Source organism: Polypterus senegalus, chromosome 3, assembly GCF_016835505.1.
Source record: "Polypterus senegalus isolate Bchr_013 chromosome 3, ASM1683550v1, whole genome shotgun sequence".
NCBI classification, from domain to species: Eukaryota; Metazoa; Chordata; class Cladistia; order Polypteriformes; family Polypteridae; genus Polypterus; species Polypterus senegalus.
Genome location: NC_053156.1, coordinates 250015581 through 250040082, shown reverse-complemented (window position 1 = coordinate 250040082; position 24502 = coordinate 250015581). Strand labels below are relative to the sequence as shown.

At 39.6% G+C, this 24502-nt stretch overlaps 2 protein-coding genes across 5 annotated transcripts in view; one reads left to right on the top strand and one right to left on the bottom strand.

The window, feature by feature from the left end:
* Positions 1-266: 266 nt before the first annotated feature.
* The window catches only part of c3h2orf50 (chromosome 3 C2orf50 homolog), a 58539-nt gene continuing 34303 nt past the window's right edge, over positions 267-24502 (bottom strand). The window contains exons 2-4 of one of the 3 annotated variants that reach the window (XM_039748908.1): positions 6861-7004; positions 2538-2577; positions 267-800 (exon numbers count right to left, since the gene is read on the bottom strand). In XM_039748908.1, the coding sequence (XP_039604842.1) occupies positions 609-800; positions 2538-2577; positions 6861-7004 (376 nt within the window). In that variant the 3' untranslated portion in view covers positions 267-608. Of the gene's footprint in view, positions 801-2537; positions 2578-6860; positions 7196-24502 lie in introns of those variants that run through there. The other 2 variants (XM_039748909.1, XM_039748907.1) reach the window with 2 other exon arrangements.
* LOC120526052 (leucine-rich alpha-2-glycoprotein-like) lies at positions 11920-23380 on the top strand. Of its 2 annotated transcripts, none has more exons than XM_039748906.1 (2): positions 11920-12026; positions 21128-23380. In XM_039748906.1, exon 2 carries the CDS (start codon positions 21140-21142, stop codon positions 22145-22147), a length of 1008 nt encoding a protein of 335 aa, XP_039604840.1. In that variant the 5' UTR covers positions 11920-12026; positions 21128-21139; the 3' UTR covers positions 22148-23380. The 2 variants fall into 2 exon arrangements, with proteins under 2 accessions (XP_039604840.1, XP_039604839.1); XM_039748905.1 differs by lacking the exon at positions 11920-12026 and adding an exon at positions 12833-12947.

The following is a 24502-nucleotide window of genomic DNA, read 5'->3' as shown; positions in this document are numbered from 1 at the left end:
TGGGGAAGCTGATAAATTTGCAGCTAGCTCACACTATAAGGCTGTGTTTACACTGCTAAAGACACAACCCCAAATGTGTTCAGTTTTTCTCTGACCTTTCCTATTTATACTTGCAGAGAAATTCAACCCCCTTGTGTACACAGGCAGTGGTTTCCACTAATGCCCGTTGTATCTGAGTGATGGTTTAAACAGGCACCATTCAGTTTACTTGTGCAACACAAAGTAGTGATCTACAGACACAAAGACAATATATGGAAGCAAGAGTGTTCTGTACAAAAGTCATTTAATGTTTGGTTGGCAGAAAAGATAATGAGTACGTCTTTAAATTTTGTAGTACTGATAGTAACAGCTGTCTAGTTTTGCTTGCACAAAGTCACATGGCTACAGTCAGAATACAACTTAGTATTTCTAAGGTTTTGTTTTATTTTTTTTGGCTATTTACATAAAACAGGAAAAATGTAATCCTTGTCTCATAAAATTAGAAGCTTTTAAATGAAGATAGACGTGTAAACATACTCTAAGAAAGCTAAGATACATTTTAGTTTTCCATCTATAGGATTAATAAATTGCATCATAAAAACGCTGTGTGATCTGTCCCTCTTTACTTGTTAACATGGCATCAATTCCTCATGCAGCTTCTTTCTGCGGTGTCCATGTTGGAGAAGAAGATCCATTCTTATTAGTGCCTGTCCAATTTCCGTGTTCATTCTACTTCCAATATTCTGGTTCATTGTATTTGGAACTTTCTCTGAGTAAAATGACACATATTCAGGTAAATGTTCCTCTTCCCTTGGCCTTCCCTGAAAAAATATAGAAAAATGCAAGCAATCTATTAAAAACATCGGCAAACAATATTGGAGTAATACTGTACAGGAACTCAAATTTATATAATCAAAGATTTTACACCTTCGTGACTCATTTCACAATTAACATATCTCCTGTAACTCAAGGTTTTTACTGTTGTGCCACCGTTAAATCCGTCTCAGGTGGCTCAAAGACATATCGGTTCATCTGTTTCAGAATTACATGCAGTTGTGCAACTTACTTACAAAGTTCTCAAACATAATACTTCTGTTATGCCAAATTATTCTCTTTACCTCAACCCGCCAAGTGTACCAAGTGGGTGCTGTTGCTCTTGACCATATGTAGGGGTCTGTGTTGAATGCTGCATGACCAGCATTAATTACAGTAGCTTCAGAAAGTATTCCGACCCCTTCACTTTTTTCACATTTCGTAATGCTCCAGCAAAGTGTAAAAATCAATTCAATTATTTTTTCCCACTATATTTCCCAGGCAGAGAAAGCAACAAGATTTTAGAGGTTTTTGTAAATTTATTAAAAATAAAAAAACTGAAATATCACACTGCTGCAAGTATTCAGACCCTTTATTATGAGACTTGAAATTTGGCTCAGGTGCGTCCCATTCTATTCATCATCATCAAGGTGTTTCTACACTTTGTTTGGAGTCCACCTGTGGTCAATTCAATTGATTGGCCATGATGAGGAAAATCATACACCTGCCTATAGAAGGCCCCACAGGTGACAATAACCAAACCAAAGAAACTGCCTGCATAACTTAAAGACACCATTGTGTCAAGGCACAGATTTGGGACAGGCTGAAAAACATTCCTGCTGTACTGGAGGTTCCCAAGAGCCTCTGTAATTGAAAAACCTTGCAACAATCATGATTCCTATTAGAGATGGCCACCCGTCCAAACTGAACAATCATGGGAGAAAAGCTATGGCAAGAGAGGTGACTAAGAACCCAATGGTCACACTGGTTTGATCATCAGAGAACCTGTGTGGAGTTAGGGGGACTTCCAGAAGGATGACATCATTATGTAACACACCACTAATCTGGGCTTTAAGACAGGTTGGCAAGCCAGAAGTCTCTCCTCAGGAAAAGACAAATGGAAGCCTGCTTGCAGTTTGAAAAATGGCACCTAAAGCACTCTCAGACTGGGATTAGTGTCACGTCTGGACCACATCAACCACTATTTATCATCTGTGCAATACCATTCCAACAGTGAAGTATTGTGGTGGTGGCAGCATCATGTTATGGGGTCATTTCATTGGTGGCAGGGACTGGAGGAATAGACAGGTTCATGGGAAACCTGAATGGACCAAGGTACAGAGATATCATTAATGAAAACCTGCTGCAGGGTGCTCTCAACCATCCAAGAACAGTTTGGTGACAAGCAATGCATTTTCCAGCATGATGGAGCACCGTGCCATAAGGCAAAAGTGATAACTAAGTGGCTCGGGGAACAAAACATCGAAAGTTTGGGTCCATGGCCAGGAAACTCCCAGGGTGCTGGGTTCACAGCCAGCCTCGGTGTATGAGGAGGACAGTATCTGACTTCTCCAGATCTAGATTATTTTATAGGCAATTGCATGCAATTCAGATCACTAATGTTTACTCCACAAAAATTGAATTACAGTTTAATAGTGTGGCTTTTGAGATTTAAATTTATAAACATGGAGTTTATATGATCACGTGCTACGCGATTGTTTAAAAAATATTATTAAGACACTTACCAGTTGATCGAAGTCCTTCAGAAAACTCCAGTTCCTTTCCCTGTTTAAATTAAGCATATAAGAAACAGAAGTATTCCAGTTGTGCAAACTGTACATATCTACAACTTCTACGGCACAAACTGTTACATATTTATTAAAATAATATATTGCAGTTTGTTAAAAAATAGAAAACACATTAGGCAAATTTCCTTTTATAAAATATTAGTTTTAATGCACAAATAAATCATTTAAATCAGATTTGATAATACAGTATTAATATTTCTGAAGGAAACTGACAGAAAGAGCTTGTGATATAGCAGGTCCGCAGATCAGAAAAAGATTGCCAGTTTTTAAATAAATAATCATATCGTGAATGTGCCGCTTTGCTCTGAGGATAGCTGGGGGTGCCTGGCTGATTGAGAAGGCACGTTCAAGTGCGTGTGTCAGTCAGGTGTCGCATTAAATCCTCGGAGCGTGTGGCGTGTTCACACCTGTGTCCTGTTAGGAGCGTGAGAATAAAAGGAACCGGCATGGGCCAGAGAGAGTAAAGGAAAACAGATCAGCAGAAGTAGAGAGGGGGTTAAGGACAGGCACAGTCATGAAGAGAACGCCTTTGGATTGAGTGTGCGGTAGACGCTCTGGTCACTCCGCCTGAGCGATTTAGGGAGCTGAAGTGATTGGATGGTGCAGGCGACCCACCTGGAAGGTGGTGTGTGTCGACGAGGTTCGGAGTGGGAGCCATGGACAATGAGGACCCGAGCCAGGGTTCGGATTGGGGAGCCCTACTGTCAGCTATGGGGCAGCAGGGATCCGGATCTGTGGAAGGATTGTGGGGACTGTGAGTTAGGCACTTTCCCCTCCTGCAAGGTTCGGTTAGGATAAGGGGAGGAGACGCGAGGCTAAAAGAAAGCAACAGGGACTAGCACATAAAGGACAGATTCCTTCCTGTGGGAGTTTTATCCTCAGTTTTAAAGGAATAATTTGATTAATTTTAACCTCCACTATCAATTTTTATTGGATTATTTATGGATCTTCTGATGCTCTGCACTTTTGAACACAGTTGTTGGATCTTAAAGAAAAAGCACAGGATGACTTTCGCCCCCCCACCCATACTTTGTGTCCTCATCTACTATGCTCATCCCCCGGTATGTTCTCGGCAGTGGTGGATTCAAGAGGCTGCCAGACGAACCAGGTAACGTTGGGCCGCACCTTCACAGAGTTTAAGCAAAGAGATTCCTCTACATCCATCCATCCAACCCGCTATATCCTAACTACAGGGTCACAGGGGTCTGCTGGAGCCAATCTCAGCCAGCACAGGGCGCAAGGCAGGAAACAAACCCCGGGGAGGGCGCCAGCCCACCGCAGGATTCCTCTACATTATAAATGAAATAGTACCATTATTGTTTTCTTATTTGTACAAATAAATATTGAAATACTGTGATTCAAAAGAGCACAACAAAATAAACCTTAACATGGATCATAATGTTGGTTAGTGTTGCAACTCCAGGAGCCTCATGTATAACGACATGCGTAGAATTCACACTAAAACAGGACGTATGGACAAAAGTGGAAATGTGCTTACTCACAAAAAAAAAATCCAGACGCATAAATCTGTGCATATGATAAGTTCCATGCACTTCTCCTTTACAAATCCTAACAAACTTTAAATTTAATGCATGTGCATGTACCTACAGCCCAACTCCCACCCCAACTACTCCCAGAATTTGTCATATTTTAATATGCAAGTCAATATAGATACTGTAGATAGATACTTTATTAATCTCCAATATCACCTTCTATTCAGTGTTTGGTTAAAAAACAATGGAAAAGGCAGTGGCAGCACAGAAAAAAATACTATTTGTTGGCTTACGCATTGGTATAAGAAACAAAAGCTTGGCAGAGACATTTGAAAGTTCAAGTTCAGAAAGTCGCACGGTGCCTGAAAGAAAAAAGAAGTGGTCATATATCTGAGTCAATGTGAAAAGGTGAGTCACAGCCCACCGTCTGTTTATTCTGTTTCGGACAATGTTATAAAAACTGACTCCCGTGTGATGGTCAGGCGGTGATGATGCTGCTATGCCAAGCACATCTTTGGACGCTGGCTGCACACACACACCTCTGCTTCAGAAAGTACGGGGAGGCCATCTGGCTGTGTGCTGACAGACAATTCTGGAGTCACAAAATGCAATAGTGGATGCTGTAAGAGATGTGGAAAATAAACTAAGGGCTGTACTATGTGATACTGACCACAAATGAAATGAATTGGTTAAAAAACAAATAATGGACCTGATTACCTGTTTTTGCATTCAGCTAATAACATTCAAATGAATTTGTAATGCTGGCTGATCATCTGGTGGATCAGGGTCAGGTTCATCATAGCACATCTGTTCAGGTACATGATTGTACACTGCAACACACATTATGTGTATTATACTGTACAACAGCACATTAATACAGTGGAAATGCTTTCTATTTACATAAGCAAATTCATTCTCTGAGGATGCCTTTATAGCGTAGTGATGGCAACGAGTGCCACAACGGAGCAATTCTCTGCTCTTCACTTTGAGGTGACTTGCTATCCTTAAAAGGACTGTTTGCCTTTTGCCACACTAGTTGGAAAAAGCACCTGCGACTGTGCGGAGCTGCTATTTTTATAGGCTCTCCTACTACAGATGATGTAATGCCAGCTCATTCTTTTGGCGATTTATCCCGGGCTGATGTAAATTGTCTGGCGTCATTGCAATAGCAATGTGCATGCAGTTGACCTCTCTAATTACATTTGGAAAACCGGACTTTGCTGTGAATTGCACTCTTATGTTTGCCAGTTCAACCACAGTGTTAGGAAATCTTATTTACCTGAATGACAAGCAGGTAAAACCATCCCATACAGTTGGCATGGCGCGACTCAGTGGTGGTTGTGAAATACCCAATCGGTCAGCAAGTTCACATTGAAAAGCTCCTATGACTGAAAACTTAAGAGTGGACAGAACTTGCAATGGAGCAGGTACAGCGCAATTCTTCGAAGTCTGCCTTTGTAAAGCTGGCGCCAGTTCAGCACACAGCTCCAAGAGGATAGCTCTTGGAAATCAAAATTGACTTAGAAGCCAGTCGTCATCATCATCTGTAAATATCCATTCTCTTCTAATTCTTCCCTTTGTGAAGTACTCTAACAACGCTAAAGCAGTCATTGTAGTTGGAATAGTTTGGGCATTCCATTCACCATTATATTGTTACACAATGATTACAATCAAGTGAATTAAATTTGTAAACAATATGCAATTAATTTGTGTGTATTTGATAAAACCCGATTATAGATGTGAATCTAAAAAAGAAAAGCAAACCACAGAAACGGTAGCTCTGCTGTGACGCTGGGTGCTACCAGTTTGCGAAACCGAGCAGAAACATGCGTATGCAAGGGGGGACCCTGACGTTAAAATGTGCGTGGCTTTACGCCAACTTTAGTTTTTAAACATCTCAAAGTGGGCGTACGCAACATTTATACATGAGGCCCCAGATGATTTTGTTGAAACCTAAGTCTGCTCGCTGTCTTCTCTACTATTTTAATGTTGCATCCCAGACACAGGCCCTAATTTTTATTTGTCTCTCTAAGTCTACCGTATGTGCACACCATTTGATGGACTTTCCAACATCCTGGGTCAATGCCTGCCTTGTACCATGATCCTAAAGTGGCTTAAATGAGTTTGACAACAGATGAGTGGATTAATACATTGATAAATTAACATGGTAGTAATTTTAAAAAGGGGAGCCTATGTAATTACAAAATTGCAAGATTGACTAAAAAATATAGTAATTAGATATATAAAGTGTCCACATTCTGTAAACATAAAAAGTGAAAGAATCAGAATACAACATGTAAAAAGCATGCATCACTAAAAGGGCATTAAGTCATTACAATAAGAACAAGTTTTCATAGTATTTTAAAGCTGTACCATCAAATTTTGGTGCACATTTCCATCATTCACTAATAAAGAAACACAAGTAGATGCAGTATACTTATAATTTAGGTCGTTATTTTGAATTCTAGTTAACATGCTTCGACAAACACAGTTGTTAAAATAAAATACCAATGCAGGAAGCAGCAGTTTACCAATTCCATCCATTCATTTTATGAACTTTGTTTCAGGAAGGGTTTAAAATATAATGCTGGCGCAATGAAAAAATTAGTAGGTCTTTTTGACGTCAGCCCCAATGCATTGAAATCATTGCTAAGTTCACTTTGAAAACGGCACCACTTCGTTATCCGCCTCCAGTTGGTCCACTAGCGGACACAAATGCGCGCACTCCGGTCACCAGCGAGCACATAAGTGCGGCACGCAGACCCACCATTGCTGGACTCCGCGCTGCTCAGCGTGCACAGACTCCCGCCAGACACGGTCCTCCTTCACCGTATCCTGCTTATCGACGTCTTCTCCGCCACGATGCCCGCCTGGCGTTCCACTCCCGGTCTCTTTCGGCTTGCGGCTACTGCTAACAGAAACAGCAGAGTTAGAGGTTAGTGCTGCAACGGGTTTGCTAGGCACCCGGTAACCGGCTGAAGTTGTCCGCCGCAAGCGGCCCATTGGGAAGCGCTGAGCACGCGTGCCTTTCGCCGGAGCAGCCTGAACTCCTGTGTCAGGGATTTCTAGCCATACAATTTACAGCGGGCGCGCTTTGGGCTTGTTTATTGTTTCCATTGGCAACGGAACTGAAGTTTAGTGAATATTCACATCAGAACAGCACATCCCTTTCCAAAGACTATCATTCGGCATTTCAGGAAAAAAAAAATAAAAGAAACAGATTCCACGCGTTGGAATTTATGTGAGGCAGAAGGTCAAGAAAAATATAGATAGATAAATAACTTAATTTTTTTATCTATTAGATTGCAAGTGCATGTTGTTTTGGGAAAGCAATTATTTAAATTCTTTTTTTTTGTATTTATTTATTATGGCATGCCTCCAGGCCACATGAAACTGTCCTCTCAATGGGCTTCTGGCAAAAGCACTTGTGCCCCCAGGATGTCATTCCCTGCCAGCTTAAATACAGGGCCAGTGTAGGGCTACAAGTTAAATGATCACATAAATTATTTCTTTGGGGCAACGTGGTGTAGTGCAAGCTACCTCATGGAGCCACTGGCCTGGTTGAAATCCCACACTTGGTCATTGTCTGTGTGAAGTTTTAATGTTCTTCCCTTGTCTCTGTGTGGTTATCCCCACCTACATCCAAAAGAGAGGAATGTTAGGTTAATTGGCAGCTCTAACCTGGCACCATGGATGAGCAGGCCTCAAATTGGACTGCTGTCCAGTCCAGGATACCATTCTGCTTGGTGTCCAGTGCCGTAATCCTTCATTGATTGTATATTGATTTAAAAATGTTTGGAAGAACTATGTTATTATTTCTTTGTTTTCTATGTCCTAAGCACTGGTATGTCCACTGCAATCATGTGTATGAACACCAAGTTTTATTGTGAAATGATATCTTTTTTTGGTTTGTATGCACAGTTTTAAAGCAAAAATAAAAACACGGGTGGAAAAATTAGTATGAAGAGCTCAGGGGGTATTTTCCGTACGTCGCTTAAATCATCCAAGATCAGATGCCTCATCTTGGATGAGTTAATGCCAGTGAAGCTCATCCGGGATAAGTCGGTTTTTCAAACACAGCAGTGTAGTAGATTAGTCTAGCTGGATCTAACCATCCGAGATGAATGCGCGCGCCCGCTGATTGAAAAGCCCATATATATTGGGTTTAGAAAACATGATCAGCAAGTCTTTGATAGGCTGCATCAAAATGACGAAAGAACGGGCGCATTTTTTTCACACAAGCTGTGCGTGCGTGTGTGTGTGCTACTCAAAGGATTTCAAGATTTAATATGCACAAGGGGTACTGCAAAAGCAGCCCAAACCAGAAAAGACGGCTGGCAAAAAGTGGCCGACAGATTAAACGCGTGTGCATTGAACTTACTGAAAGCAGAGTTTCATTTCCTATGTGTCAGATTAATTATTTAATATGTCATAATTCCAGATCAGTGCAGGATTTACGTATAAGCTACACAAGCTATAGCTTAGGGCCCCGCTTCTCGGGGCCCCAAAACAAATCATATTTGGCACTTACATAGAATATCTGGACTTATAAAGGGCCCCATGTCTCAAATAGCTTAGGGCCTTATCAAGTCTAAATCCGGCCCAGTTCCAGATCAAACGTGAGCACAAGGAGAACATGGGGGTTAAAGTGAAGTACAAGAATATACTTCAAACTAGTAAATATTAATATATAACTATTTAAAGAATTGTTGACATAAAGAATCATATATAATATAAAAAACATTTAATTTTAAAGCTAATAAGAAGGCAGACAAGCAAAAAACAGGTGGAGGTTCACGCGGTCCAGACCTAACCCCTGCAGAAGAGTTGGCTCTCCAGCAAAATGCCCATCGCTCTGTTCACTTCATTTCAGGTAAAGGATGGCCATAGCATATATTTGTCCTCAATGTGTGCCATAGGTATGTTCAATATAGCCCTCTTTTTTGTTGGGTCATTTGCAGTGAATGTCATATCCCCAGAACTTGTGTCTGACCAACAAGATATTTACGGAGGTCAAATATTTGATGAAGACACTGTGTCTGATTATTCATCAGGAGGAGAGGTAAATTTCCAAATAATGTTTGATCAAACTCCACTCTGATCAGTCCCATGTGCCCCAATCACATTTGGAAATCCTGGGTAATGAGAATGTTAGGCTGATTGTGAGATTCTTTATGGAACTGTGGGTGTTTTTGTCTGTGTACCTGCAATGGCATGAAATGCCTCTTTTATTGTCTGCACATGCAGGTGTCCAGGAAACACTATGAAAACCTGAAGGATATATTTCAGAGACAAACAGACTTTACGAATTGCCTGGCAAACTGCACTTTTCGACAGATTTTCTGCATAGCCTACAGTATATAAAAAAAGTGCCGCTTGCAAAAAACCTCAAAGCAATGTATACTGTCTGTGTGGTTGTGAGAGCCCGACTTCGCCAAGTTTGACTTTGAATATAAGGTGCTAATAAATCTTTAAGGTACAATATTCCCACCCGGCTAAAGCGGTATCTTTCGAAAATAATTTCATCCGGGAACAATAAAGGGTTTTGCCGATCGCGCAAAACCCTCTCTATATGAAATTCTCTTCTTATAATTTGCGTAACGACAGCAATTGGTCGCTCATTCATGAACGGCGAAGCCATGACTGAATGAATTCCATGCACGAAAACTGATTAAGTGTGTGAGCTAATCCTTGTTTACATAGAACAAACCTACTCCAAGCAGGTTTGAGGATTTGGATGTGCTGCTATGACAACACATCCAGCAAGAGTTTCAAAAAACCGACAGATCCAGGATCAGGCCAAATCGTCAACTATTACATCCGGCTAAACGAGTAATCCATGTACGAAAAATAATCCCCTGGACTCTAGAATCCCAGCACTGATATTGTGTTGGCATGTTCTCTACACTTGTGTAGGGATCTGTCTGATTCCTCTTTGGCCAAGTCAAGTTGGGGAGCATGCACTGGTACAATGTTTTGCCACACCCACCACTCTATGAAACAGCTCAGGATCTCGGTTGGCCACCCCCCAGGCAGACACGTCTTCCAGTCCCATCCTCCAGAAATGACCCTCTATCTGCTACAGCCAGGTGTTACGTGGGCGACCCCTTGGCCTGGACCAGACACTCGGGTCCCCAACAATGAGGATTTTACGAGCTGGATCACCCTTAGGGAAACGTGCCACATGGCCGCAGTGCTGTTAACTGACGCTCCCTCACAATGCAGGTAATGTACCTCATTCAGAACTCCCTGAGAAATCGCTCATTTGATGCAAATTTTAAACCAACGGTACCCAAGGATTTTCCAGAGAGACACAATACCAAAGGAGTTCAGTCTTCATCTCAGGTCACTGGATAGCGTCCATGTCTCACAACCATATAGCAAGACAGGAAGCACCAGGACTCTAAAGACTTGGACCTTCATCCTTTTACACAGATATTGGGAGCGCCACACACCCCTTTCCAGCGACCTAATGACCCTCCCCATGCTCTCCCAATCCATCTACTGACTTCATAGGAAGAGTCACCAGAGACATGAATGTCACTGCCAAGGTAAGTAAACCTCTCGACAAGGTCGACACTCTCTCTGCAGAGAGACCCACTGCTGATGGCTGTGCCCAAGAGGTCATTAAAGGCCTGGATCTTAATTTTCACCCAGGAAACGCGCAAGCCCAGACACTCGGACCCCTCGCTGCGTCTCTCGAGAGCCCCGATCAGAGCCTCCATTGACCCCACGGAGATCTCAGCATCGTCAGCAAAGTCAAGATCCATGAATCTTTCTTCACCAATGGATGCCTCACAGCCGCTGGACCCCATGCAAGCATTGAACAGAGTAAGAGCAAGAACACACCCCTGACGAACCCCAGAATCAACTGGGAAAAGCGCAGAGGTTCTGCCTCCACTCTGCGCAGCACTCACAGTACCGGTGATGGCCATGATATCCAGCAACCTCGAGGGGATCCTGTGAACCCTCAGGATGGCCCACAGGACATCTGCTTTTAAATCCAGGCTGAAGACTCACTACTTCAGTCTAGAACAGGGGAGGGCCGCAGTGGCTGCAGGTTTTATTCCAACCCAGTTTCTTAATAAGAAGTCAGTTATTGCTGATGAAGCACTTATTGCATAAGTGACATTTTGATGCTTCATTTTAGTGGTCTTGCTTGTTAATTACTTATGCAGTCAGCTGCATTTACTGTTTCTAAAGGCTCCTTATTAGCAATAAGCTACACATGACAAAGGAGCCAGCAGTTCTCCATCAAACTTGTTTCCATTTACGCCTGTGTGGTTTCATCATGCACTGTTTGGTTTAATGAAACACTTAATAGAAAAATGTGACATACTGAAAATGATCCATTTTAGGCTTCAAATCAGTTGGAGGATATCCTTGGAAAGGACACAATCTATGATAGAAGAACCTAACATTGCAGACTAACAACCAATAAAATTAAATAAGGTCTGAGGTAAGGATTGGTTTGTAATTAAGCAGCTGGGTTGGAACGAAAACCTGCAGCCACTGCGGCCCTCCAGGACCTGCAATGCCCACCCCGGTGTAGAATACCCTAATTGGAGCTGCTGATTAGCTGTGCATACTGCATCTCTGTTTGTTAGCCATAAGTATTGTAGTTCTTATGGACTCTTACTAAGCCTCTACTCTGTTCTGTTTCTCTTCTCAGTGTCCTGCTGTGTGTGGCACTTGGTGCCACTCTCCTGCTTCCAAGCTGTTCTCCTGCCCACGGAATGACATTGATGTCACTAGGAGCAATGGATACAAAAATTCAGTCATCAGATTAGATGGCCCAGCACAGACTGTACAATAGAAATTCAAGGACAGTGTGGGCGGCTAGTCAGTCGAGGTCTCCAGGATGGTAACTGTGTCTGGCTTTGTCATTGATGTTGTCTGTTATAACTGACTGTGGCACATCTGAAGCTTATAGGTAATGCTGATTGGAGTTTTTTTGTTGTTTTATCTCTTCTCTTTTCAACTGGCCATAGTTAATAGTAATTAGTATTAATTACATTTATATAGAAGTTTTAACACGCTATCAGTGCTTTCTTTATATATATATATACACATACAGTATATATATATATACACACATACAGCATATACATACAGTATATACATACAGTATATATATATACATACATATAACTATATATGTATATATATATAACTTTCTCATTAATGAAAGTGCTTTAACATAGACAGTGAGGAAGCACTTCAAACACCAACGGGTGATGTGATGGCAGCCGTTCTTGTTCCAGTACACTCACCATACATTAGCTTTTAGGTAGTGAAGTAGTAAGAGAGATAGCAAATTAGTGTGGTGCTGAGGTGTCACCTGCTGCACTCGGGACCCAATCTAAGAGTTCTGTTGTAAGGTGGGAGCAGCTACACGTTATCAGCACACACTCCTAACCTCTGTCTATAATAATAATTACCTCCATCTCAGGTATGAATCTCAGTTTTTTTTGCCTCTCAAATTTCTCTTATCCTAAAATGGAAGACAGACCAGTAGTTTATATTTTTTCAAATTAGTAATACCATTAATGATTCATTGCATAATTTATTTAGCTACTTATTTGCAATTATTTTTCCATTACATTTTAAAATACAAAGTAAATTGGTAAGTTTAAGTTTTATCAAGAAATGTTGAAATTTTACTGGCATTAGAGTTAAAACAAATAAAAGTTTTGGTAAGTAGCTGTAGTGTGAGTTCCAAGAAGAGTGTTGTAACCATTGAGGGGGAGGATTTGTACAAATATGACTTGTGCAATGTCTAAAAAGAATGCGCTAAAACTGTATAATCCATTGACTAAAGCCAAAGAAAAAGCAAGACAGACAGCAAAAGAAGGTAAGAAACATGTATCTAAACTGTTATGCTTGTGTTTGGTTTAATATATGGTCTGGTCATACAATTTTAAATGGCTTTATGATATTTACAGATCAAGTTTTTAATAAAATCTGATGTGATTGTAAATATAGTACAAAACAACAATATTACTACAGAATGCAAGATGGGTTGAATTTACAACAAGTTACTCATCGGTGTGTTATTGCTACAATATTTTATGTAATTATTCTCTTTGCCAGTCATTGTGTTCCATTTAATCTTTAAATATGAAATGCACAGATGAGCAGTTCTTCAGCTAGTAAACTGCAATCATCAATCCAAAGAAAATACGCCTTTACCCAAATTATGTCAAATGGAACAAAAAAAAGGTTTTATTTTACTGATTCAATTGAAGCTTTAACTTGAAACAAACAAAAACAAATCAACACAAACACCATTCCTTAATAACAGGATAAATGACAAAGCATAGTTCAATTAAAAACTCTCAATCCAGATTATTTACATCCACCTTGCACAAAGCAATGAAAAACATTTTTGTTTAAGTCATTAATAAGAGCACTTGACTTTTGTTAAATAGTGAACATACTGATGATATTTATAACAAAAACTTAAAGCCCTGTATACAAAAATATATTAAACATGTTATAAAATGTATGACTGGTATAACATTCTGGTGCTTTCAGTGATTTAGTTAAATGAGAGGAAAGTATGGAGCATCCATCCATCCATCCATTATCCAGCCCGCTATATCCTAACTACAGGGTCGCAGGGGTCTGCTGGAGCCACTCCCAGCCAACACAGGGCGCAAGGCAGGAAACAAACCCTGGGCAGGGCGCCAGCCCACCTCAGGGCACGTGCACACACACACACTAAGCATACACTAGGGACAATTTAGAATTGCCAATGCACCAAACCTGCATGTCTTTGGACTGTGGGAGGAAACCAAAATACCCGGAGGAAAACCACCCAGACACGGGAAGAACATGCAAACTCCACGCAGGGAGGACCCGGGAAGCGAACCCGGGTGTCCTAACTGTGAGGCAGCAGTGCTACCCACTGTGCCACCGTGCTGCCCAGTTTGGAGCATTTTACATTTTTTGGTTACTTCCTCAAAGACTCAGTTATCACATTTTTGTTTATTAAATATTTTTGTAACAATGAGGCATATTCAAAAATAACAGTGATAATAGAATGTAATCACATGTTCTAGTAGACTACATTAAATGCCTGAGTTTAAACAGCACCTTACAATGTAATGTATTGAAAAATAGGGCACATATATCTTATATATAAACATCTATGCTTGGAAGTGTGTGTGTCTGTCCGTCCAGCCCGGAAGTGTGATGCTACAGCATGGAGCTCAAAGAGCCGGCAAGGCGGCCCCAAGTTAACGAGTCGAATACAAACTTACTTAGCTGCTAATACATAAGTAAGGCGAGCACATCGGCAAAACGAAACCTCTGAGGAGAGAGAAACTTGCTTAACTGCTGATAGACAAAGGGGGCGACCATGTCTGCAAAACGAAACTGCCGACTCTGCATTTCCATTTTTTTTCTGACGACTTCAATAGTTTCTAGGACCCTGTGCTTTTTACAGCACGGGCTTACACAGCTAGTATATATATATATATATATATATATATATATATATATATATATATATATATATACTAGTAAAATACCAAGGCTTCAGCGGAGAAGTAGTGTGTTAAAGAAGCAATGAAAAGAAAAGGAAACATTTTGAAAATAACGTAACCTGATTGTCAATGTAATTGTTTTGTCACTGTTGTGAGTGATGAGTGTTGTTGTCATATATATATATATATATTTACACACACACACATAAACATATATATATATATACATATCTATACATATACACATATATACATACATATATATCTACATATATACACACACATATATACACACACATACATACATACACACACATATATACACACAAATACATATACATACATATCTACATATATACACACACAGCTATTTCAGATCAGTGCAATACGCTGTTTGTTAAAACGGTTGACTCCGCTCTTACGTGCAATAACAAATCAAATCATTCAGTTGTCTTTGCTCATATGTCATTTTAGAGCTGGACGCCTGGCATCTTTTTTTGGCCACAGGTTCGTTTCTGTTTGGTGTGAGGTTCTGTGTTGTGGAGATTCTCAGGATGGATTGCAGGTGCTCATCAGTGAGGCGACTGCTGTGTGCTGTTTTGTTAGTCTTTATCACTGAGAAGAGCTTCTCACACAGATATGTGCTACCAAACATGCACAAGGTTCGAGCCGCATGTAGACGGACTTTTTTTGTTCATCAAAGTCACCAAAGCGCCGTGCAAACTCAGTGCGCAGTGTGCTCAGTTTATCAGCAAAGTGCGATTTGGGAACACCGTAGTGACGACTTGGTTTAACAGTACTTGGCAACAGGGAAAGTGGGGCAAGGTGAACTGGTGCATTTGTGTCTCCCATAAAAGCAGCTTCACTTGAAATCACTTTGTGATTGTGCACGGGTTAAAACGTCCGCTGAAGTGTCAGATTCTTATTTAATTATGCTGTTTTCTGTATCTTCTGAATTGCATTCAGGTTACCCTGATGCAAGGCAGCTGAAGCGCTGCATTATGGGATCTGTAGTTTATTGTGTTACCAGCGCTTCATATACCCGGCTTTAATAACAATAATACAGTATATAAAATGATCTCGGGCGGATATAATTACACGCCGGGCGGATGTGGCCCGCGCCCTTGAGTTTGACACATATGGACTAAATAGAACTTGAAAAGATATGTTTTTCAAATGTGATCGCGCAATTCAGATAGAGTTGACGCGCACTACAGCCTGCATGCCTCAATGAGTCATCCTCACCTCGCTCTTACTTTTTTACCGTTCATCTAATGAATACACTGAGTATGGCTTTACCAAAACAATCATTGATGGCGAATAAAGTATCCATTATTCGAGTATGTAGAGCGGGATATATATATATACATATATATATATACCCGCGTATCGCAGCGAGTAGTAGTGTGTTAAAAAGGTAGAAAAGAAAAGGGAACATTTTAAAAATAACGTAACATGACTGTCAATATACAGTATTTGTTTTGTGAGTGTTACTGAGTGTTGCTGTCATCAAGGATTTGATTATCATTATTTCTTTCAATCAGGTTCGATTTGTAGGATGTGTTGTGTTCAAGTTACATTCCGTGTTTGTCAATCGTTGTAAAGATGACAGGTTTCATTCATCGATTTGTTTCTTACTGCATCAATAAACAGCTCGTCTTCTTCTTTATCTGAGACCTGACACACTGCATGCACGGGTTTTTTACACTGTCTTCCTTTAGCGGACATTGACTTTTTCCACCGTGTGCTTTGTTTCCGCAGTAGCTGGATTTATGAATATGCTTATCAGACGCTTCATATTTTTGCTGCCTTTTCAATTGTGTAATTCGGTTTTGTTCAGCGCTTTGGAACTGTTGCTTTTATCTGTGCACTGCGTCAGTTCACGTGAGCCGCTCGGTGTACATGCATTGAAGGTTCCCAGCTGTGCTGGTGCCATCTCGTGCTATGTCCGTGGCTGTATTTAATGTTACCTTAGTCCTGGCACTTAAAACTTTCTCTCGCAGTTTCGCTGAGTTTGTGTCAAACACCACCCTGACCATCTCATCTTCCTCTCCATAAGCACAGTCCTTCACCCGTGAATATTTACCCGTGGCAGTTTGCTATTGGATTGCCGCTGACGGACGGCCTTATATGGGCAGGCACTAAATTACAAACGCCAGCGCAGCCTGTCTATGAACTTAATTTAAAGTGTAGGTTTACATCGTGCTTTGTTTCCGAAGTAGCAGAACTCATGAATATGGTTGTATATGTCACTCGCTCGCTTCTTATTGTTTCGCTGCCTTCTCAATTATATAATGCATGTTTTCTTAAGCGCTTTTTTGAGCTCTTCCTGGTTTTCTATGTACTGTGTGATTACGTGGGAGGCGTGATGATGTCACACGAAACTCCGCCCCGGCGTTGAAGCTCATCTCCATTACAGTAAATGGAGAAAACTGCTTCCAGTTATGACCATTACGCGTAGAATTTCGATATAAAACCTGCCCAACTTTTGTAAGGAAGCTGTAAGGAATGAACCTGCCAAATTTCAGCCTTCCACCCACACGGGAAGTTGGAGAATTAGTGATGAGTCAGTGAGTGAGTCAGTGAGTGAGTCAGTGAGTGAGTGAGGGCTTTGCCTTTTATTAGTATAGATATATACATATATAAAATATATATATATATATATAATAATTATGGTGGCTCAATAGCTTTCATATACAGAAGATTTCAGTTCAAATGTTGTGACAATGCCATTGACTGATGTGTTTTTTTACAACAAAAGAGAGCCCAAAAAGATAAAAACACCAATTACCACCCAATTAGTTTTTAGAGCAGTAAACACAATCTCCTCTTTCTCAGCCTTAGTGTTAATATCACCACACCACTCAGTTAAAAGAAAACTAAAGGCCAGCTCATACTAAATGAACAATAAAGTGAAATTATCTAAAGAGAAATTACCTCAAAAAGAAAATAAGCAACACTAGGATAAAATCACAATCAATGTTACTCCATGAAAGCAGAAAAGCACCTGAAATAAGATCCCCATCTAATGTATTAATATTAGTTGAACACTGTCATTTAATAAAACTACATAAATAAAAACTTGGAAAGGAACGGATTTATTGTACTGTACAACAGGAACACCAAAGGTGACACTTACCATAAAGATTTTACTTTTAGTCAGAAGATACACTGAAGGTAAAACAGTTCTTAAGGCTGTAACTCCAACACTTTGTCAAACGTTATGCCGCTAAGCGACGGTTTCAGATCAGCAGAGTTCTGCTCTATCTTTGCTATTTGCAGCTCTCTGTGCTGTATAGAAACTGAACGTCACATTGTGGTCCTTGTCATTCGCCCCATTGCTCTGATCTTCTGCCCGTATGTAAACTGCAGTTCTCTCTCTGACCCCATGCTATCTTGATATCGCTTAGGAAAGCTGCACCTTCATGTGTGATTAATTAGTTCAAACACCTTTTATTTGCAGGTTGATAACATCTAGTCTTTATAATAATAACATGCAGATAATGGAACCATGAGGTTGTTTATTTTGTTTTCTACGATCTGACTGTGGTTCTACAATTAGCTGGTGGACAGATACTTTATTATTATTTTTCATTTATGTTAATTAGTTTCTACTTTCTTTTTGATGTATTTGAACAAATCTGTATCCTTATATGTCATAGTTCTGTATTCAGTAAGCGGTATAATCTATTATCGCATTTTGCCTTAAGAGTTGCCGTGATGCTCAAAGCCTGCTCTTGGTGAGAAGTGCTGTGCACGAACAAAGTAGTTTGTACTGTTATATTGTATTTCTGAGGTGGCGATGACATCCTGTTCTGCGCAGAGGAATATTTGTGTTCTGTTTTTTGTGTAGCCTAGTTTCTTGACACCCATTGCACGCCCAACCTACCTGGAAGGTAGTTTCTTTCTGAACTGCCTTTCCTAAGATTTATTCCATTTTTTTTCCTACAAGGGTTTTACTGTCTTGTGTTAGACAGTAGAACTTTTGGAACCCTCAAAACTAGACTTGATGTTGTTTTGGAAGAATTAAGTGGATATGACTGGCGAGATTTGTTAGGCTCTATGACTTGTTCTCAACTAGATTGTTCTAATGTTCTACGTGCTGTTGTTTGTGTTCATTGCCTTATAGGACTGAAAATGAGGTCTTGGAATGAGGACAGTAATCAATAATATCACTACCAGTCTGCTCATTAGCTTCTTTAAAAAGCATACACTGTAGAAACTTACTATACATTTTACTAACAAGGTGATACCAGTTAGTGTATCAAGTGAATTTATTAACTAGACAGAATAATCCAATCCAGCAGGGAGCGTTCGCTTCACAAATGGACCTGGTTCAATGCTAGGAAGCACAATGTAGATGGGTCACTCTGCTTACAGTGCTGTCTCAAAGGCAACAAAATTATCACAGTGACAACAAAAATCAATCCTGACATAATCTTATAATTAGCTTGTAATAAAGCCTATTTAAGCCCTGTTGGGAGACCCCCATTGAATTATGGCAGGGCGAATATTGCTGTAGTGGTCAGGATGCTTGCACTCACTGTGTCACTTTGATCGCTGAGGTGCCCTTCTCACATGCCAGCCTTGGGGTGTTCCTTACCTCTGCTTGAATGAGAGAACTACTTAACAGATTTAGATCGGGTTTTTTTCTGGAATTTGCTTGAACATTCTGGTTGATTTTGTGACTTCTCTCATCACACTAAGAATGATAGTTTGATTGTGTGAATGATATGTTAGTGCTAATCCGAGACAGAGGCTGTGGTCAGAGAGGAGGAGGAAGCGTGACATCAGGAGTAGGGAGCCGGGCAGGACCCTCCTCGCTGTCCTGTTTCACTACTACAGTATGTGGGCGGAGCCACGGGGCACAGCTAGTTAATAATATAATAAACCAATGAGTAGTCCGACTGGGAGCTTCGTCCCCCTTTTGCTAAGAAATCTCTAAGTACAAAGAACTTTCTCATGGTAGAGCCCACAAAATACTATCATACAGACTGACATAAAACAAAAATTAAGTAAATATAATAGTGCAAAGTAAGCAATGTAATATAAAAACACTAAATAGAAATAAAGGACATACAGTATTACATGTGAAAGACAATATGTTATTTCATAAGGAGGTTATTTATATGAGTTGAAAGTTTCTTAAATACACAGGTAACAGTAAAGCTTTGAATACTGTTGATCTTCTCTGCTCCGTACACCTGTTATCACAGATAGACAGATACTTTATTAATCCCCAAGGGAGTATTTACAAGAGGAAGTGTGAACTCAAGCAAGAATTTATGTCTTATTTTGTTTTTCAGAACTGTAACTTTGTATGATGTGGTGATTTTGAAAGATTCTAAAAACATTTGCAGATCATTACATACTGTAATACATATCCACATATTTCGAGGTTATCAGAAGACGGTTGAAAGACCTTGATGAGCTAGCTGCACAGAGTTACAAGCTGCTAATGAGACTCAGTGATATGAAGTTGCTTTGTTGAGGTATCCATTTTTTGAATGAAAGAAAAAATACAGTACCAAAAATGACCAATAGTTATCCACTTTCATCTGAGTCTATCCATTGTCAATTACTGGTTTAAACTCTACAGCAAAGGCTGCCTTAGATGGAGTAAACTGCAGGCCTGTGCAGGCATCTCATAAACAGGAAATAACAAGTCTTTAAAACTTGAAGTGGTTATTAAACATTTCTTAAAGTAGTGGTAATTAAGTACAGTATCATTTGTGCCACTTCATGAGGGTTTCTCTTGTTGTCTGACTAGATTTGGTCCAATACATTTTGAACTTCTGTTCTTTGTGTCTTGAGCAGCATGTGACAGAGCTTCAGACATGCCAGAAATGTACGTGCAGGCTTCAAACCTGATGGCTTTGTTTAAGTTTTGTTATCTTGCATACTAAACTGATTTCAATTAAATCCACTAACTTGTTTGTTCTTCACTAACTGTCTGGATTATTGTGCATATTTTAGGGTTTCAATACAGTATTTTGCATAAGTCCTCATTTTAAAAGGATTCAAACTGATCCAGACTGAATAACGAAATGAAGGTTTTTCCTTTACATCACTGGTTTTATGTAAATATGTTATATTTAATCATTGTACCTCTTACATTGTACCTTTTTTTTAATAAAACATGATGTTTACTTGTATTTGATGATTTTGAGTGATGACTTGATGACATTAAAATTGAAACCTACTTAAAAGCATGAAACACAATCCGCATAAGATGTGACATCTGGACATATCTCTGCTTTTTCTTTTAGATCATACTGTCATAACCATCCAGGTCATGAACCTCTTGTTTGCTTGTATGTGAATACCAGTGTAGCAAATGCTAATATAAACCATAAGGTCATCACCCAGGTCAGAATGAAGGCTTTTAAAGCAGAAGTGTTACAAAGAAGCTGAAGGAGTATTTTTTATTTGGTAGCAAAAGTAATTGCTTCTTGCTGGATGTTATTCTGCCATATATTTGACAAATATTTTCACTGATGTGTGGAATATTGTTTGTAATCCTGTTATGTTACTTTTAATTCAGGTAGAAAAAAATATGAAGAAGATCTTCTGGAAGATGGCTGTTGTCTTTGCAGCTTGGTGCTGCTCCACATCCTTTGCCTGTCCCCATAACTGCACTTGCCATTTAAATGCCAATTTCACAGCTGTGGTTTGTAGTTCTTTGCCCATAGAAGAATTTCCCACAGACATACCCATTAACACAATTTCACTGTCCATTGAGTTTACAAATCTGAGCAACATTATGTCACACCACCTCAGGGGGATGCCCAAACTAAAGGAACTCCATCTGTCTGGGAATAAGATCCGATTTTTGCCATCTGGCTTTCTGAAAGATCTCCCTTTACTTCAGAGTCTTGATCTTACAGGCAACCTGCTCCATGATCTTCCTCAAGATGTGTTTTGCTGCTCAGCTCTAGAAAATCTGGTTCTCAAAGGCAATCAACTATTGAACGTAAACAGCTCGTTGTTCCATAATCTAAACAACTTGACTTGGTTGGACTTATCTGACAATCATCTAGAATCTTTGCCACTGACTCTGTTAAAAGATATGCAGAGTCTAAAGAGCATTGACCTTTCCAACAATAAGATGGAAAAGATCCCAAAAGGTTTGCTACAGTTTGTCCCTCAATTAGAAAGGCTGCATCTCAACAACAACAAGCTTAGCAACATGGAGGCTGAGATATTTAATAAAATGGGTAATCTCACTCATCTCTTTCTTCAGGAAAATCTGCTGAAAAAAGTTCCCTATGATCTCTTACAAAACTTAAAATCCCTTGTTTCTCTTGATCTCAGTGACAATGGCCTGACTTCCATCCCACAGGGACTCTTTGATAAGTTGGAGAGACTTGGAGAAAGTGAAGGCCTGGGTCTTGACTTAAGCAATAATCCATGGAACTGTGACTGCAGCATCAAATATATGTGGCAATGGCTTCAAAATCATAAAGAGAAGGTCTTTTACTTGGACAAGATTAGATGTGATACACCAGAGCCCCTCAAAAGAAGGAAAGTCATTTCTTTATCAGAGAAAGAGATCATCTGTTAAAATAAATAAAAATGTATTGCTCCGACACAAATTAACATTACCATTAATTGACTCTGCCTTGAGCAATACCAATATACAATATATTTCAGAATGTTTGAAGATTGTGTGAATTTATTATTGTTCATTTTTAAAATATCTACTAAGAAAAACTTGAATGCATAAATAACAAAGGATTAAGTAACAATATGCTACTATATCTTCTTATTCATTTGTCTTTTCATTTTCAAAACTCACTTTCACTAGTACTGGATTACAGTAACATGAAAACTGCTGTACTGCATTAAATCATTAAATCATACTGCATTGTCACACGGGAGCAAGCCTTGGCATGGCACCACATGCACCCACACTAACTCAGCCGATCCACTTAATATGATAGGAAATGCTTAGAATAATTTCACATTCCACACAGGGGCTCTGCCTGGGAATTGATCCGCCAGTAGCAGTAACCTCTAGACCTCAGTGCTGCCTTACACACCTGTGATTTAATAGAATGGCTGTTCATCTTGCAAAGTTGTTTGATAGTACACCAGAAACAACTCAAGAGGGTGCTAGAGTCATGGCCATCCAGCTGAGGCTCTGCAAAATTTGTCATCAACAACACCGAACTGAAAGTGTTGCTCTGTTTGTGGGTGTCAGCATGTCTGTTTCAAAATTTGTTAAAAAAATTAATAAACTTTAACATTCAGATTAACTGAATTAGATTGTTATTGCGTGGTCAAGACTATTAAATTTGGAACAATTTCCTAAATGTCTATGGGAAAATTATCTATGATAACATTTAAAAGTGTGTTATTGGTCAAAAGTGAATTACAAAATAGAACAAATACACTGATATATTAATTTGTATTTTTTTTAAGTCTTCTTAAGTTTATTCTACATGATATTATTTTCTATTATGCTCTGTTGTTAGATCAGCACAGTATTGTACCATACTGGATCTCTGGTCCGCAGCATTTGACATGAAACTCAAGTCCACTCTTAGATTTTTCCTACATTTGTTACAATCACAAGTCCAGTTTCCTTATTGCCTGGAGATTGTAATGTGCATTAGACTCTATATGTGTGTGCCTACTACCCATCTCATAGTATCAGTTTTTGTCTTGTACCCATTGATGGATACAGTAACCTCAGGATGGCAGAGTCAGAGTAGAGTTAAATCATTTTTTTTCTTTTTCTGTAACATAACATTCTGAAACCCACTAGATGAACATTAGGCCAAGGGCAGATAAAATCTGTATAGACTTGAAAATTGTTATAATTGGCATTTTTTAATTAATTTTTTATGAGATTTACTGAAGTATTATAAACAAATTATGTATATTATTTTAGGGGCTGTATTACGCAAAGACTTACATCCTGGATTTTGTTTCATCAAGAAGGGTTCCTAAAAAAGTTCAATAATTTTACCATCATGCCGCAATTCTGTTTTGTTTAATGATGTGCACCACCATATTGAAAGATTAGCATCATCAGTCGCGATGGCAATCTTCCCAGAATGTTTGAGGAGTATGTGATGCGTGACATTATTGAAGCGACGGTATTAAGGACAGCATGTATATTTATGGGGTTTCTGAGATTACGATGATAACACTGTTTCAGTGTGTTTCCTACGACAACAAACATTTCCTGGTTATCAAAGTTTCTTTTAGTGTTAAGGTCTTTGATTTTGATCAACATGTTGAACTTGACAACAGATCAGTTTGACTACATCTTCATCAATTTTTGACTACATCTCATCTCCTGATCCTTTTCATTAAAATTCTATCTGTCTCTTTCTGAGGCAGTACGAATTTGCTTTTCACATCTCAGTTTCAAGTGAATCTTACTTAAATATATTAATGGTTTTTAACTTTTTACCAGTATTTACATGCTTTAAGAATCATTGTACTGATCAACTGAGCTGACCAGGCCACCATATTTCCAACAACTGGGATTCCCAGACAAGTATGACTTGGGCCTGTCTCTCTGTCTTTTCTCAGTGGGCTCTAGCCAATAGACCACCTTTGGGAGGTTCTCAGGGCACTTGCTAACTTCATGTTCAAACCACTTCAGCTGGCTCCTACTGACCTGGAGAAACAGCAGCGGTAATCTAAGGTCCCTCCATATTGCCTATGTTTCCTACTGTGTTGCAGATGTGATGTGATACCAGCACACCACACAGAATTCTAATTTTCGTGGCTTGTATTTATGGCAAAAGGTGAGAATGGGAATGTAGATTGATTGGTAAAGTGATGGTTTCCTTCAAGGATTTAGCTTCAACTTTACCAACATGGTCTGGAAGACAGGCACAAAATTTGGTCACTGTACTGATTTGTGAGTGAATCTCACATTCCTCTCTAGTTCCACTTGTGA